Source organism: Amia ocellicauda, chromosome 8 (genome assembly GCF_036373705.1).
Source record: "Amia ocellicauda isolate fAmiCal2 chromosome 8, fAmiCal2.hap1, whole genome shotgun sequence".
Lineage (NCBI taxonomy): Eukaryota > Metazoa > Chordata > Actinopteri > Amiiformes > Amiidae > Amia > Amia ocellicauda.
The window spans coordinates 4406141-4422985 of NC_089857.1; the positions used below are offsets into that span (position 1 = coordinate 4406141).

At 41.1% G+C, this 16845-nt stretch overlaps 1 protein-coding gene across 1 annotated transcript in view; it reads right to left on the reverse strand.

Moving 5' to 3' along the window:
* Nucleotides 1-16845, reverse strand: part of adgrv1 (adhesion G protein-coupled receptor V1) — a 175885-nt gene that overhangs the window by 128722 nt on the left and 30318 nt on the right. Inside the window, exons 10-26 of the mRNA XM_066711856.1 lie at nucleotides 15505-15681; nucleotides 14897-15120; nucleotides 13104-13230; nucleotides 12573-12758; nucleotides 11945-12125; nucleotides 11551-11714; nucleotides 11146-11269; nucleotides 10202-10462; nucleotides 9287-9413; nucleotides 8679-8896; nucleotides 7349-8092; nucleotides 5565-5938; nucleotides 4212-4379; nucleotides 3232-3412; nucleotides 2900-3102; nucleotides 2683-2812; nucleotides 1075-1155 (exon numbers count right to left, since the gene is read on the reverse strand). Of these exons, the coding sequence (XP_066567953.1) occupies nucleotides 1075-1155; nucleotides 2683-2812; nucleotides 2900-3102; nucleotides 3232-3412; nucleotides 4212-4379; nucleotides 5565-5938; nucleotides 7349-8092; nucleotides 8679-8896; nucleotides 9287-9413; nucleotides 10202-10462; nucleotides 11146-11269; nucleotides 11551-11714; nucleotides 11945-12125; nucleotides 12573-12758; nucleotides 13104-13230; nucleotides 14897-15120; nucleotides 15505-15681 (3670 nt within the window). The remainder of the gene's footprint in view (nucleotides 1-1074; nucleotides 1156-2682; nucleotides 2813-2899; nucleotides 3103-3231; nucleotides 3413-4211; nucleotides 4380-5564; nucleotides 5939-7348; nucleotides 8093-8678; nucleotides 8897-9286; nucleotides 9414-10201; nucleotides 10463-11145; nucleotides 11270-11550; nucleotides 11715-11944; nucleotides 12126-12572; nucleotides 12759-13103; nucleotides 13231-14896; nucleotides 15121-15504; nucleotides 15682-16845) is intronic.

Consider the following 16845-nt stretch of genomic DNA (forward strand, 5'->3'; position numbering starts at 1 on the left):
TACTTCTGGAACAATTTCCCTTCAGTAAGGCACGGAGAACACATATAGACAGGGGGAAGAAGCGCAGCATCAATGCACTTTTTCCCATTCTTTGTTTCACTTCTATAGTTGCCTGTAGTATGATTTATGACATTTGGAATACGTATGCTGGAGAATGAAAAGAAAGAAAGAAAGAAACAATGATGTGGTATGAATGATGGTATGAATATGTTCCCAGAGATGTCCGCCAAAAAAGAAATTTAAAACCTGCCATTAAAACCGATTGCCTGAGCACAGCAGAAAAGTCCGGTAATGAGAGTTGAAGAGGCCAGGCGCACCAGACAACAGTAAAATGGCCCTATTTTTCTATTTATTTTTTCTTAACCACTTTCCATTTCACACACCCGTCTCCTTGATATAATGGCATTGTTTGCTTTTCCCACATGACCTTGGTCACTGTTCTTTTACACTATACCACTTGACTAGCCACAAAGTAAATTACAGTCCGCAGTCTCATTTATATAAATATTTTGGAATATAACTGTAAAAAAGCTTCAAATTGACAGGTCTTTGAACAGAATCAAAAAAGAGAGGCTTACAGGCATCTTTGATTCCCTTTATTCAAAGCTGACACATTGAGACAACCAATCAGCTGTTCAATAGCTGCTGATTCCATTTTACGAAGGCAAAAAACAGCTAATAAATAAATTTCTTGCTGAATCCAAGAAGAAATTTAAGAAAGGAAAGCGTTCCAAAAGTTGAAATCTTGGTTTAGCATCCACAAATCCCATGGCTGCTGTTAGACAACACAGTTAACAGAAAGACTGGTTTTGAGGGATGGCAGATAACCCAGAATACCATATGGTGAGCAGAAAATTTCATGAGCAAAACAATTCTAACTTGTGTGGACTGGCCCATTGAGGAATGCCCCACCTCTTATATTGAGTTTATGAAAATATGGAACCTTCTTAAGATGAATGACCTCTCTTCTTTTTCCCATGGTTAACTGCATACAACTTTCTTATACAATAAAAGCTGAAAATCCAGGTCTCTCTCTGGATGGGGATGTGAAGAAAAATACTCAGGGATTCTTACCACACTGGTGCAGAGATGGGAGGAAGAACTCAGCATCACCTTCCCCGCTGCCACTGCCCTCACTCCTAAAGAGTTCATCAACTTCAGGAGCACACACAGACACACACATTGACAGATACAGACAGCAGCCAGAGTTACCAGGAGTGAAATAGAGGCCAGCAAGCAGCCCAGATGTTGAGGACAGTGCTCGGGACACAGACCATCCCCACACAAACAGATACAGTACAGTGGCAATGTAACAAAGAGAGATACATCTGATGATTAAAACAGTACAGGATAGCAAGAAGTTAAAGGACAAGTCGGGTAGTGGAGTAGTTCTAAATAAAGAATATACCAACCAGTACATATACAGATTAGTTATAATAATCTTGTTTACAAACAGAAAGACACTACCGGTCTGGAGGAAAAAAATAATACAATTCTTTTATTCAAGGATTCAAGCCATGGACAGAAAATAAACATCTGTAGGACACGTTCAATCTTCTAAATTTCAACCATCATTTCCTGAAAAATGCTATAGGTGGCAGCACTATGAACAAGTGCAATAAGCTTTAGAAATCCAAATACGAACCTTCAGGTAAATACAAATAAAATCGCTGTCTACAATATAGAAATACTTGATTTTTATTAGTCTCACAGCTGTAATGTTATTTGGAGCTCTGAACACAATCCTATAATTTTCTCATTTTTGGGATTTATTCAAAAACAATTGACTATTATTGTCCTATATAAGGATTATTATTATCCTTTTCAGCTTCACAATCTGAGTCAGACTCTGTTACAATGTTCATTCACATTGTACTTTGAATATATTATACTAGGTTTCTGTGGATCAGTAAGATTTTATTTCAAGTGGTACAATGTTTTGGATCATATAATAATAAATAATTATTATTTAAGGTTTCCATTACATTTACAAAAAAAGTTGTATAGTTTTCTCAGCCACAATACAATCATTCAAACACATCATCCTTATTTAGAAAAATTCAGAAAACATTAACACATTCACATCATTTTATTTTTGATGTATTTAATTTGTTTGGAACTGACAGAGCACTGGCAAATTATTTTTGCACCCATACTACAATATCAACAATCACTTGTTTCTGTAGGGACACCATAGCTTGAGGAACAAAGAGTTTTGAATTATGTTTTCATCGACATTAGGCAGTTCAAAGTACTGTATTTTGTAATATCGTTATTACCATGTTGGAGTGGCTTTCACATAAACTCTTATGTAAAGTGTTTTTATATCATAGTTTTGGTTTAAGATTATGATGCTATGGGAGTAATATTACATACACAACGTGCCACAAAGTTGAAGATTCAAAACCTTCTAATGAACATTAAAGTCCTTTTCTAATACTGGAGGTTTAGCACTGAATTCTGGTGTCTCTATGGCATCTATCTGAATACACTGATATCCAGGAGATGGTTTTGAATACTAACATTTGTGGATCTGAAATACGACCAATGTGTAGAAATAACTGTTAAAATTATATTTTCCTTGTTGTGACTATGAAGCAGAGAGTGGGGTAATGTGTGAAGTGTCTGCTGATGTTGTCCACGAGTGTGTGTGTGTGTGTGTGTGTGTGCAATATCGCTCACCTCCTCCTTCAGGGTTGTATAGCTCCACTCTGAACGTCTTCTCCAGCTCAGGCACCGAGTTATCTGTGATGTTCACGCTGATGTATTTGTACCGCTCTCCGGGCATGAAGTCCAGCACACCTACTGTTTCCTGTACATGAAAAGGTACGATTTAACCAATGTAAGTCATCTGTGCTTTTCTTATTTTGTCATGTTTTTTTCAGCCACATGTAGTTACCTCAAAATGGTCAGGACTGACTGCAGTCAAAGGAACAGTTCGGTAGCCCACCATGACCCTTTCCAGCAAGCCTTGCGCCCGCACCACAAGCAGCCTGACCTCTCCCTGCTCCTCACGGACAGCAATGCTAGGCACTGCCACTGCAGGTCTGACCATTCGGTCATCGGGGCCAGGTGGAGCCCCCGCCGAGAACTGCAGCAAACCTGAGAGAAAATTGTGAAAAAACAAATACATACGTGAGTGTGTAGTCCTGAGGATCTGGAGCCATGTCACTTTACTCTAGCATGTCACTTTAGTAGCCTAGTGTTCGCTGTCAGGGGCCTGCTGTGTACCATTAGGGTGGTCACTGGCTCTGATGGTGACGGTGGTTGCCGCTGCATCAGGATCGATGCTGGCGCCGCTCGTGGGGGTGGAGCCTGGCTTCCGGTCTCCTGACTCCGCCGACACCAGAGTGACCCGGAACTTCTCAGCAAATTCCGGAATGTCGTCATCCAGCACCAGAAGGTTAAGGACCTGGGAAAAGTCAACATGTGACACATGGTTAATAAATAAATACATAAACAAAAGATAAGCATTATTCTCCCTTTCCTCAGTAATTCCAACAACCATATTGTCAATCAAACATGAACACTCAAAGGGGTTATGTGGAGCTTGTTGCTTTTTTGACATGCATTTGTTTTGTTATAAGTCAAATTAGTCCACTTTGAGTTAGTTTTGTTGGCTTTCTAGACATCAGTTTACAAGAAATACTTGAACTGAGACTTCACAGGAAAATCAGCAATGACAGCTACCCAGTAGATGGTGCCAGAGGTCAATTACAATTAAAGGAACAGGCCATGTATTTTAGATCACTGATGACAAACTAAGTATTGCAATTTTAACATATTATGAACATTCATTGATATGTTAAAGACAACAAAATGTATATGATAATAAAACAAGTACAGGAAAAAACTAAATAAAATATAGCTAAGTAAATAAAAGAATATACTAAAAAATGAGGGTGCACATACGAGAACTATTGTAAGTCATTTAACTGTTTACTGCACAAAGGTCATTCTGCTTCAGAAAGATAAACAGCATCATCTGCAAAGCATTCACACATCTTTTCCACGGTCTGGCCATCTGGCAATATGCTTCGGCGTTATGTTTGTCTGGACAGAGAAAATGCTCGGGCAGTGTTGACACAGACCAAAGCAAAGAAGAAAACACGAAAGAGAAAAGGATTCCCACACAACTGCTGCTGGGAGACACTTGCTCTTCACTCACCCATGACAGATAAGACGAAGGTCTTTCCTTCATTCCTACTTACCTCCGATCGATGCCAAGGCAGGAACATGATAGCCCCGCTGGAGTTCGCAAAGTCCGGAGCGTCACTACTGGACTCGATCTGGGTGACGGTGTAATTTACATAGACGTGGTCCAGGGCTCCTCTGGTGCGCTCCACTACACAGGACACTGTGGAGCCCTCCTCTGATGACTGATGACAAGAGAGCGAAAGTGACTGTCCGCTGCTATACCCATAGATCTAAAGGTGTTGCAAGGATGACGTGAACGTGGATAGACTTTTCCATGCCTCCCAGCCTCTGTCAACCATCACTGCAATTTGCATTTAAACTAAACTAGCAATTCAAAGTACTGGGACACCACAAATAGAATCAGACAACCGTTTGCAATCTATTGTATAGTATAGTTTAGAACAATCCTTTACCTTATTGACTGCTGCTGTCATTTTCATAGATTGTAGGAATACTGGACCATTATACAAATTAACCCATTTTCTAGTGCACTGAGAGAAGTTGGTATCTTCCTGATTTGCCATTCCAGTTAAACTCTCACCAGTAAATAATCATAATAATACAATATAATAATTTCAACTCTGATTATTAATTTCATGCCACATTACATGCATTGAAGATTAAAAGTATGCTGAACTATCTGTATGTCTTTGGGAGCGTACTTTTACTTTGTAACTGCAATGTTAAATATTTATTGTATGATATAGTCCGGATCTGATTTAAAGTGAATTTGAAAGGTACACTCCATTGGCCCCTTTTGTTCTCAGTCCAGGGATGACTGTATAAAGGAATGCTGGGCTGCCATCTGCTGTGTTAATAGACTTAGCCATCAGAGAAGCCAGTGGTGCAACCTCATCCCGTCCTACCTTGCACCTCCTCTCCAATCAGGCATGCAAACAAATTAAATATATATGGGACCTACACACACTCATTTGGAGATTATATTACATCTGTGCAAATATAAAAAAGAATGACAGCCCTGCAAAGTTAAAGTCTTTGCGAATTGTCTTAGTCCTTTCTTTTCAAACAGGTCTCCGCAATTACTGTCTTTTGTTTCACTAGAGCTCTCAATTTCTTAATTGGTTTGATTGTTTGATTAACTGGACAAATTACAAACTTCCCTGCAGGCTCCACCAAATGCTTGACAAAGCTGCTGTACCTTGAGTCAAGACAATATTTTAAATTATCATCTGTAAAAATTCTGCAAAGTAATGGCATTAATAACTTAATGAGTGGATAATTAGAATAATGAAGCAAGTTTCATTTAGCTCTTCAGGGATTTGAGACCCCTGTTTTAGGATTTTATTAAAAAGCACTGCTAACTGAAGCAAACCTCTGTGCTCTACAGAGACAGAAGTGTGTCTTACGTCGGGGATGCAGGCGCCTGTAAAGCCAAACAGCCCGTTGGCGTTGTCGCTCTTCTGCACTCGGAGCCGTGCGGTGGGGTTTGGCTCAGGCAGCCTCGCTCCCCCATGGGTGGAGACAAGCCTGAGGGTGAAGACTTCCTCGCCTTCCTCCTCCTTGTCATCGCGCACCTCCACGATGAAGGACTTCTGCGTCTCCCCTTGCTGGTACTCCAGATACCCGGAGATGTTCCGCAAGTCTGCCTTGGCGGGCTGGGTGTGCAGCTCGTGGATTTGTGCGTGGTTCAGTCGGCCTGTGTACAGCCGCACGTCCTGTAGCAGCCCCATGTAACGATCCTCACCGCCTGGCGCTGCCCCCACGTTCAGCTGCCCAGCACCTTAAAGACACAAACCAATCAGAGTACCACACACATGCACATATATATGCACATCCCAAAACACATTCAGAAAAATATAATCTGCAGCCACTGCTCTGGCAAAAATAAATACTCCACAGACATACACACACACACACGTATTATGATAATAATATAATCTGCAAAACACCTACAGTTTTAGCCTCTTGGTGGACAGAGTACAGCATATAAAAAATGAATTAACTTAATAATTGATTTGATGTCAATGCAAGAACCATTAGGAACTACACCGTAAGGAGTGAAAAAGTATGAGTTGCTGACATAAAATCCTCTCCACAGTAAACTTCCTATATTGTGTTTTTAACCATATCCATGAGAAACAAGCAGCCTATAGACAGGTAACTCCAGCATTTCCTTTGCGCATAAAACACTGAACAATGGGGACGTCTGCCTTGGATTTCATAACAATGAGTAGAATGGTTTACAACAGACCTGCAAAGTAGGAAGAACCACAAGGAACAATAAAGAAATGCCCCTGCTGGTTTTACAGACAAGTGTCTTCTTAGTTCCACTGATTTGATTAGAATAGACATTTACGAGGCACCCCGTCTCTCATGTTTAACAAAATGCCACACAAAGCAGGAAGACAATAAATATGTGCATCTCGACAACTGTTGAACAATTCCATTCTGGTCAGAATGGTTCCTTGAACAATCCTCTTTAACAAAAGAAGAACTATAAAGATCTATTCACTTTCTAGAAGTGCCAAAAGGCTGTTACTGGATAAGGGCTGCCTGGGATAAGGGCGTCTGCTAAGAAATAAATAATAAAATAATAATAATAATATTGTCATCACTTTTATACAGGTTTTTGTAGAATTCTTCCACTATTCTGACCAAATCAGGAGTACATCAAGGAGACACAAGCTGTCCAAATCCTGTCTGCTATCTGGCAAGAAATTAAACATCCTGTGTTGAAGCAGCGTTCCCTTGGCCTTTTAGACAGCCACTGTGCTTTTGGTGTGGATTACATTTTTAGGTGTTAAAAGTTGCTTATTGTTTTTAATTAAACAGAAAAATCGCATATACTTTCCTTTTACATTCCTTAAATTTTTGACGCTGACATAGTCGTCCTTTAAGCAAATATGCCAGAACAATTCCAAGGAGAAATATGAACTTGTGCTGCAGTCACATTAGAGGGAGTCAGTTTACTGATAATGAAAGAAATCAATAGAAGATTAAAAAGAAAGATTACGATTTTTATACAAATTCCTTCCTATATTGAAATTTGCAAAATTGTCATAAGATGCATTTGCAGCCATTCTGATAACAAATTTGAACGTGGGAATGATAAATAACAGAGCATACATTTAATTATTTCCAAATCACAGCAGTAAAGAGGAAACTTAAGTGTATTCTGTGACACACCTACCGTCAGCAATGGCCTCCCCTTTCAGACTCTTTATACCGCCAGGAATCGGGGTTCCATCCAGGTAGAACTGGATGATGCCATCATCCAGGGTGATGATGATGTGCAGCCATGCGTTCTCCTCCAGAAACCTCTCTGCTGTTACCTTGGCTACCTGAGTAACACTGGACCCCACAGGTGTGTGGTATAGGAGAAGGGTTACATGGGATTGATTGGTGTGGACCTTGATCCCATAATACAAGGTCCCATTGTCATTCCCTTTTGCCACAATGAATCCATTAGTGTCGGGCTGGGGGATAAGCCAGGCTGAGAAGGTGAAGTTGGCCATGGTTTCATTCATGGCCAATTGATCCTCTGGCCTGATGATACCGAAGGCTCCCAGAGCTCCACTGAAATACAGGGCATCTGTGCCGGAGTGATGTCGTCTCATGTGTGGCCTGAGTTCCACCGCAGTGGGAAAGGAGGCCATCAAAATCAGATCCTTCATTGGTGGCAGGCCCAAGGGAAAGGCATCCGAAAGGATTTCCCAGCCTACACGGACAATACCAAAGGTGCCCTGCTGTCGGAGCACAGTGAAGCTGGCGACATCAGACATGTCTTCTTCTGTGAGTATGTCTTCTGCCACCTCCTGGTCTAAGGTCCTAGGGTCGATCACAAACACACCGAAGGGATCGTCATTGGGAGGAATGAAAACTGACACGTTTAAGTTCACTTCAGCCAACCTGCCTCCTTGGCCCGGATCACCACCTGCATGAAAAGGAAGAGACCAGCCCATCATTATCATTGGTAAATTATACAGACAGGCTCATGACATTCATTTTCACATTTGTGATCTCCAATATCTTCAATAGGAAGAAAGAAAAAATCAGAAATTGTAATCTGCAGTCAAATCCCAGGGTTTCTCGTAGCGCTATTCACCCCTTATTCAACAATTCAGTATCAGACTGCCTTACCTATGCAAAGTTCTGCAGGAAACCCTGATCCCGATATTCAACAGACATTCTAAACAAGTGTAAGTAATGATACTGTGTCGTAACTGATATTTTCTTACCAAACTTCTAATGGAAAACGCTATTTTTAGTCCCTGATATCACACTTGGATAGATAAACTTTTCGCCTTCAGAATATATTTCCATGATATTTGAAACTTAAAAAAAATGTATATCCTGAAAGTAGGTTAGGAATTATTTGATACAACAATTGTGATTGAAATTCAAGTATTTAAAAAAAACATGTACCTATCAATTCAAGTATCAATTAAAATCTCATGTTTGTTTGAATATTTTTTATGTTATCACTGAACAAGGTACAATAAACAGTATGTTCTTGTTACCTGAAATATTAATCAGTCTCAGATCATACACCTCGTTGAACTCGGGGACACCGTCGGACATGGCTTGCAGGGTGATGGGCTTGGCTTGTTCTCCAGTCTTAAAAATGACAGCCCCAGAGGTGTTGGTGAACTCCTGCCCGGGTTCCAAGGCTGTGTCATTCCCAAACAGCTGCCAGTAGACTTCAACTGTGCCAAACAGACCTCTGTCTCTCTTAATGCTAGAGAAATCAGAAGCCTCTGCATTAAACATTGTTGATATCTTAACAACTAATAACAAAGCAAAAATTACATATTTATATAAAGTGATAACCTAATTATTTGTCTAAAGTTCAAAACCATTCTTGCATGGAGTGACGAGATTTCTACCGTGTTTTATTTATGTTATTATTATTCACACTGAGCAATGCATTATATTGATTATCTCTTTTGCTATTTTCTGGTAAAACCTGTTGCCTCTGCGTGAATCACTGCCCTCCCCCTAATTTCTTTCTCAATGCTAATTCTTCACTTCCTGGGTGTTGACTCATTAGAGTCCAGTATTTTCTGAAAATCTGGAGCACATTACAGAGCTCCTCAAAGCTCCAGCTGTGATTAAAAGACTCTCTTACTAAAAGTAATTGGAGTGCCCTTCCTCAACAGCCTTCTCCGTGGTTTCCAGTGAGAATATCCCATTGGCATCGTCATTGGCCTCTATCACCACTGTAGCCATGTCTGCCCCATGGACAACAGCATCACCTGGAACACCACAGACACACAGTTCAACGCCAAACACACAGACAACTCATCATCACAGAAATACAAATATGCCCATCTTCTGTGGCTCCACTTCCTACAGTAAATTACGTAAATGTAACTCTTTGTTTTTCTTTTTTGTGGCACACAATGGCCTAGTCAGGCACGCTTAAGAGCTTTGAAGTAAGATTTTGGAAGGGCTTTGTATTTACGGTGATTTGTAATTTCAACGATGGCTTTTCATGTCTTAGGAAACGTTCAGCTGAAAAACATTGCGGAGTCCAAAAGCAGTCTTAAAGATTAACGTGCAGCTAATGGCTGCCTGCTTTCATCTCAATTCCTGTTGCACAATGCTAGGGTTTAAAAGGGCCTTTTCTGGGTCACTAAATTCAATGAAACTACAGTTCCCCTTTTAATGTGGGCTTATTACAAAAAAGGAAATAATGGAAACAGAATGGAATTTCAGTTCATATAACTCATTTGTATCCAAAATTAAATTATGTAGATTCTGTACTGGTCAACTATCAAATGCATCTCATATAAACTGAATAAGTCTTTCTGGAAATTGGAAAACATGTTTACTGTGTGACTGTAGGGAAGTTTAGGACAATAAATACAAAATATTAGTTAATACACATTATTACTATTATTAGTTATTTTATTATGGTTATTTTTGTTACAATGACACTAAAATCACTTTACGTTCACGCCTTTTTGTAGCAAAATTGAAGTAAAATAATGTTGAGGAGATATTTTCAAAAGTGCTTTTAAACACTACGTTCTATTCCGACCTGTGGCATTGTAGAGAATGATGTAAAAGTTCTCGTCAGTCTCAGGTATATTGTCATCTACAACAGCAACCGACATGTTCTTCATCCACTCCCCAATTTCAAAGATCAGGATGTTGCCGCTGTCCTCAGATATGAAGTCTCCAGCTGAGGCGTCACCGCCGGCAATCTGGTACATCACTGTGGCAACAAAGTCAGCTGAGCCATTCCTGAGAACGGAGAAGTTGGCCACATCTCCCTCCCGCAGCCTGACGGCCACTGGGTCTGAGGAAACATCATAGTCAGGCAGAGAGAAGTGTCTCGATCAGAGGCCATCTCGATATCAATACCAGTAACACACACCTTTCTCAAAGTAATTAATCAATGAAGTATCCAAATATATATGTTGCTTGTTATTTTTCCCACCGAAATGTGGACCATGTTTGTACTGCATGTACTGCACTACATTAATCTTCATCAGCAATGTTAATGGAATGATGCTTGCTAATCCCTTTTAACTTTTTAATTTAACAATTATTAAACTACTTCCAGGATGATTTGACCCTGAGCCTAATAAAATATAATACCTTCAGACATTCCCAGCTTCTGAAGTAACTATTTGGTCTGCTTTCACATACTAGTTAAGAGAAAATTCTGTAAATTGGCCTCTGTAAATGGCCATGGTTTTTCAAGAAGTTTATAACATGACTGAATTTCCAGGCTGTACTTTACTGAATGCAGTCGGATAGTAAATTACACCTGCAAGTGCCCAAGGCAGCACAGACCAAACAAGCATCAAATCTCCTACATCAAAATCCTGGGCAAAGTTTGAACTGAGCACTCCGGCGGACCCAGGAAAGTGACATCAGCAAAACAGGTTCCCATGAACAACACACCATAGACGCATACCAATAGTACCACACTACTACTACTACTGCTACTACTAAGCAAGACTACTGAAATTCTACCTGCAAAGTAAATGGGGTCATCGTTTTTTCTGATCTGTAATGTTGCCTTCAGAGCTTCTCCCAGTCTGGCACCACCCGTGACATTCAAAAGAGTTATTGTGAAGTTTTCCACATCTTCTGGTAACTATTTGTTTGGGAGAAAGTGATATAGACGTTTAAATGGATAGAGTGATTTTACATCAATAATATTATAACACAGAGAGTGTTGACTATCAATAGCAGTGGATACAGGTTTTCATCTCAAACTCGATTAATTGCAATTACACAGCATAAATCAAAAATAAATTAATACCAAAACTGATTAGATGTGCCTACTGTGTGAAAAGACCACCTTATTCACTTGCTATTGTGTAAAGCCAGATAAGTGTTTACATCATAAATGTTTACACAAAAATACAGCATTACCTCATCAGGTAGGGAGAAGATTGTGAGGGTTTTGGAAACGTCTGCCTCTGCAAAGATGAGAGTTCCCTGCACCGGAAAGACATCTCTGGTGACGGCTGGGGCCAAACTCCACGACACAGACACCTCGCCAAAGGTCCCCCTCTTTCTCACTATGGTATAAGTAGCTGTAAAGTGTTGCAAAGCACAATGAAAATGACTTCACAGCATTAGACAGAGAATACAACAAGAAAGCATTTTACATTTTACACAATTTAGTCATTTCACCATGTTTAATAGATTTTAAATAGTTTGGCCTTTTTTGGCTCAGAAACTGTTGGAAAAAAGCTTTCACAATCTGAGGAACTGTAAAGAGCCTTCTGATTGTTGGAAATGGAGAAAGTGTGTCCAGACCCACCCGAGTGAGTGTCAGCACCCTTGCTCTCATTCACAGATTCCAGCAGTCCGGCATGGAGGAACTCTATGACTCCAAAGGGGTCATCGTTCTTCCGGATGGTGATGTTGACCTCCCTGACAGCCCCCAGTCGGCTGGGGGGGGTGCTATGGCTGCTGAGCACCACAGAATACACCTCATCTAGCTGAAAAGCAAGGGCAAATATTAGCTCTTGAGTAGGACAGGTCAAGGGGGAGGAATTCCGATGTCCCAGTAACGGAAATCTCCCAGATCTTGTTCATTTCTGTTGATTGGGAATTTAATTGAGTACTTGATTGATTAGCCTGAGAAATTAAGATTCCTGCGTGTCTAGACCGATCTTTCATCTGGGCACCTTTGACTGGACTGGTTAATGCCATCTGACGCCATCTTTTGAAGCTCCACTTGTTCAATGCTTCTACAGAGTTTAATGCCGTGTGTGTGTGTGTGTGTGTGTGTGTGTGTGTGTGTGTGCATGTGTGTGTGTGTGTGTATGTGTGTATGTGTTAGGAGGGGGGAGACTTGCTGGTGGTCTACAGTTGTACAAGGAAATAACATCCAATGACAAATTAAACCCACAATACAAAGCACAACCAAAAATTCCAAGACGAACCTCCGGGATCCCATCTGGCTGAGCGACCAGTGCCACCACCACCTCCCTCTCTCCTGGCATGAACTCTAAGATGCCTGTGGCCCCATAGAATTCAGAGGTACCGGGGGGCCTCACTTCATATCGAATAAGCTGCTTCAGAAGCAGTCCCTGGTTTCGAACCACTCTCAGCTCCACTGCATCTCCTTCCTGTTTGTAAAATGGTCACTCTACAGTTTCATACAATATAAAATAATATAACATAAAACATAACATAATATAATATAAAAGCCAGCATTTGTGATGCATGTACCTGGAACCCTACATCACTGATAAGAAAACAAAAGGGCTATTACTCGAAAGAGGCTTATTTAATTGACTTTTGTTTCTATGAAATAAAACAACATAAATATATTACCACAAATCTGAAATCAGGTGGTTTGTTAGCTAAATATGGCAGCTGAATTTCCCGCAGAATTGCACAGAATTCCCTTGCACTGTAACTAGTATTCAAAAAAAAAAAAAAATACAATAAAATAAAACAATAAGACTCACATTCATATCCCATGGTCCCCTGGAGCGAGGGGAGAACTCAAACACTCCCCCAGGATCATCATTTTCCATGATGACAATTTCCCTGCTGGTGAACCCTGGCTTCAGGATCTGGTTCTCAACATCAGTCCTAGGGAATAAGAGGGCAAAACATCCTAGAGTATATCTTTCCCATTAGTATCATGCACAAAGGTCTACTGTGGCCTTAGAAACAAACATATGAAGCATACTTTTCAATTTGAATCGTCTTTTACTGACCTACCACACAGATCCAACATGTGTGTAACTGAGTGAGTGTTTGTTGTTGATCTCACTCACTCAGATTTGAATGGCAAATATGATTCTTTGAAAAGTAAAACAAGATTCTTAACGAATGCAAGTGTGTCAGGCTTATATTTTCATATCAGGTGCAGAGTTGCGCAGAAAACAAATCACACTTAAAGATATAAAACTATTGCACATTCAAAGTATGCATCAAACTGATAACACAGCTGCACTGCTTCCATTATTGTGAGGGCCATCACTGTCATGGATAAAATAGGGGTTGTATAGAGGACCTTGGCCTGAAAAAAGTTATAAATCTTAAAGGCATGAAATTTCTGATTCACTGTGGTGCTCCGTGACATGTTACTGACAGTGTCTAGCAGCCTGATTTGCAGCTTCCAGTGAAGGAGTGTGTGCTAGAGGGTCACAATGCCCTGGCTGTTGGCAGCTGCTACAGGAGCAGGGCTGCACAACGGCCTCCCGGCTCTCTCTCTCAGCAGGGGGCTCAGGGAGGTAGTGCTGGCGGGGGCTGTCTCGGGATGAGCCAGAGGGGGGGATTGGGGAAGCTACACATAATTGGTAAATTAAAAACAAAGGCAAGACTTGAGAAAAGCATTCCAAACAAATGCTTTCAGTAAACTCACTGCATGCATACAAACACTGATGTCTATAGAGAAAAGCATAAAGCCTGGTCCTAAATTAGGTGCTACACATAAAGAACGCCACCCCCAACCCTGTTACATACACACTCACACACACACACAAATACCTCCCCCCCCCAGTTCCCCATACGGCAGCCCCCCAAAAGCAGGCGCTTCTTAGACAAAGTCTCAATTCACAGCACACAAAGGCCAGCCAAATTTTCTCCACTTACCCAAAGTACACTACAAACCTTGACGTATTTACCCTGCAAGCAGAGTGAGAGGGAAAAAAGTGCCATTCCCTTCAATGTTCATGAATAACAAAATAGCTTTGGAGAAAGGGAGGACTGAGAAAAAAGCAGATCCTCTATGTTATCCAACCCCCCCACCCCCTCCTTCTTCCACCTCTTCTCCCGACAGCTAACAGCGTTCACTTTATGGGAACCCAAATGGTTGAGTTTGTCCTGTTGACAAATTCAAGCAAGAGCTTTGCTGCTTCCCACTTATGAGAGGTGACCCCATGACCAATTGGGCTGCCAAGGCCTATTCACAGGACTCCTTGCTAACCTCAGCCCATAAAGGAGATGATTGCCTAATACTATGCACATACACACACACACAGCTGAGCAAATGCATTTCAGACACATGTGAAATTTGTCAGGTTGAACCATTTAACTAGGAAAACCGTTTCAAGTTCTCTGAGTAATGTATGGTATTGTCATTTCATCAATAAAAAAAAAGTCCTTGTTCCATTCATGGAAGCAAGTTGCATTCCACAAACTATGTCTCTCTAATGGCGATCATTTGATTTGACCCCAAGGCTCAAGAGGCTTAACATTTTGCAAACAAAATACACTAAGCACAAAATCAAGCAACACAGCAGCTTTCTACCTGTCTAGGGTCACAACGAGAGTCTCGTTGATTTCAGGCACGCTGTCAGCTCTCACAGTGATGTTGATGGAGGACATGTTCTGTCCGGACAGGAATGTCACAGAGCCGTTAAAGGGTCCCAGGTCATCAGGGGTCACGTCTCTCTGATTGAAGCCGGTGGGTCTGATGCTCCAGAACACGTCTGCTTGGCCATCAGTTCCATCACGCCACAGCGGAAGGGAGATCTAGAACAGACAGTCGGGATGTACATGTATGAACAGGGACATGGATAGGGACAGGGAAAGGGACATGGACAGGGACAGGGACACACAGACACATGTACACGAATGTGCAGAGATACACAAGAAAATACACACACATACACAAAGATACACACAAAGACAGACAACACCCATTGATTACCTCAACTGGTCAGGACAGATTCTACCTAAGCAATGCTTCAAGCTTCAGACATGTTGACTCTAAAATGAACTTCAGTGGAAATCCGTTTCTGAAGCATGGAAACATGAAGACACCTGCCCTTCACCTGTGTCTCGTTGGGCTATACCATGATATTTTCCTATAATTTCCACAAACAGATTAACTGGGAGAAATGTGAAATGCCTTACCAGGTTAGAGTTAGTATCTTCAGGTTCCAACACCACAAGAGTCTGGTTGCTAGAGAAGCTAATCTCTCCATTGGCGATGTCATGGGTGATGATGAGCAAGATGTTGAGGTCCCCTCCCAGTCTCGGGCTCACTGGGGGGATGGGGGGACTAATACTGACCAGCTCTACACTGTCCAGCTGAAACAAACATACAGAGTAAAGGAATTATTTTATATGAAATAGCTACAAAAATGTCCCATGCATTGTTGAAGACTTAGCCCTTCTGTGTGGCACAAATACAAAGGAAATTTTTGCATTTAGCAAACTTCCCAATAAAGGCTCTACTTTATTCACTCTGAAACTTATGAACTACCTAGCCATACATAGATGTAATTATGTATTCAATAATCTGAATTACAGAGGATTCATCTGGTTATCTCACATTTAAGGCTTCTGGTGAAGACAAAGACATTGCCACACTTCCTGTGACCAAAGTATACAAAATAAATAACACAAACTACCCACTTCACATTTCACAAGTCAAAGCAATCTCAAATATGAGTCCTGGGGTTTGACCATTATAACAGGGTGTCAAACTGCTTGGCTTGGAAAGCACTGAAATGTTTCAACAGCACAATCCCAGATCAACTACTACTCCATAACTTCAGCAGGAAGTGAAGAACACTAATAAACCGGGCAGGATGTTTCTGGGTTCAAGCTGTATTTCATTGTATGCGAAACAAAATGACTGTCTGAAACACATACGCAAGTTTAAGTGGCACATGATTCTCTCTGTGAAATCAACACAGGCCAGAGAATAGGGAGATGTCGAGACCTTATCCTCAACATTCAAACTTTCTGATCGTGTCTGTTTGCACTTTGGAAGGGGCGCTTTGATTAACCTAAACATAATAATAATAGAAACTCCATGGCAGTTGCATAGTATACCATTGTCTCTTTCTCATTTCAGGGAAACCTTTAGCTGCTGTGAAAGCACCCAACTTGGGACCAGACAGGCTTGGTTCAATCCCCAATTCTTGCCTGTGGGACAAAGAGAGCTACACGTTCCATTGAGGCAGCTCCTCACAGAGCGCCTTTGTTTCCCCATCGTCTGTGCACGAGAGCAGCGGTGAGATGGGAGTAATAATAAGTCTATATTGGGGTAAAGAAGGACAAAAACAACTGTTTGCAGATCATAATTTCTGCAAAGGTCACATCTCTGAGCGCTCCATGGGACCTAGCACAATGTTCACTTTTTGGATATCGAAGGTTCACAACCTCTAGGAGAAACAAGGCGAGTTTCCCCATTTCAGCACAGAATGCAATAGGTTGAATCTACTTTGTGCACTTCCCTGTCTATAT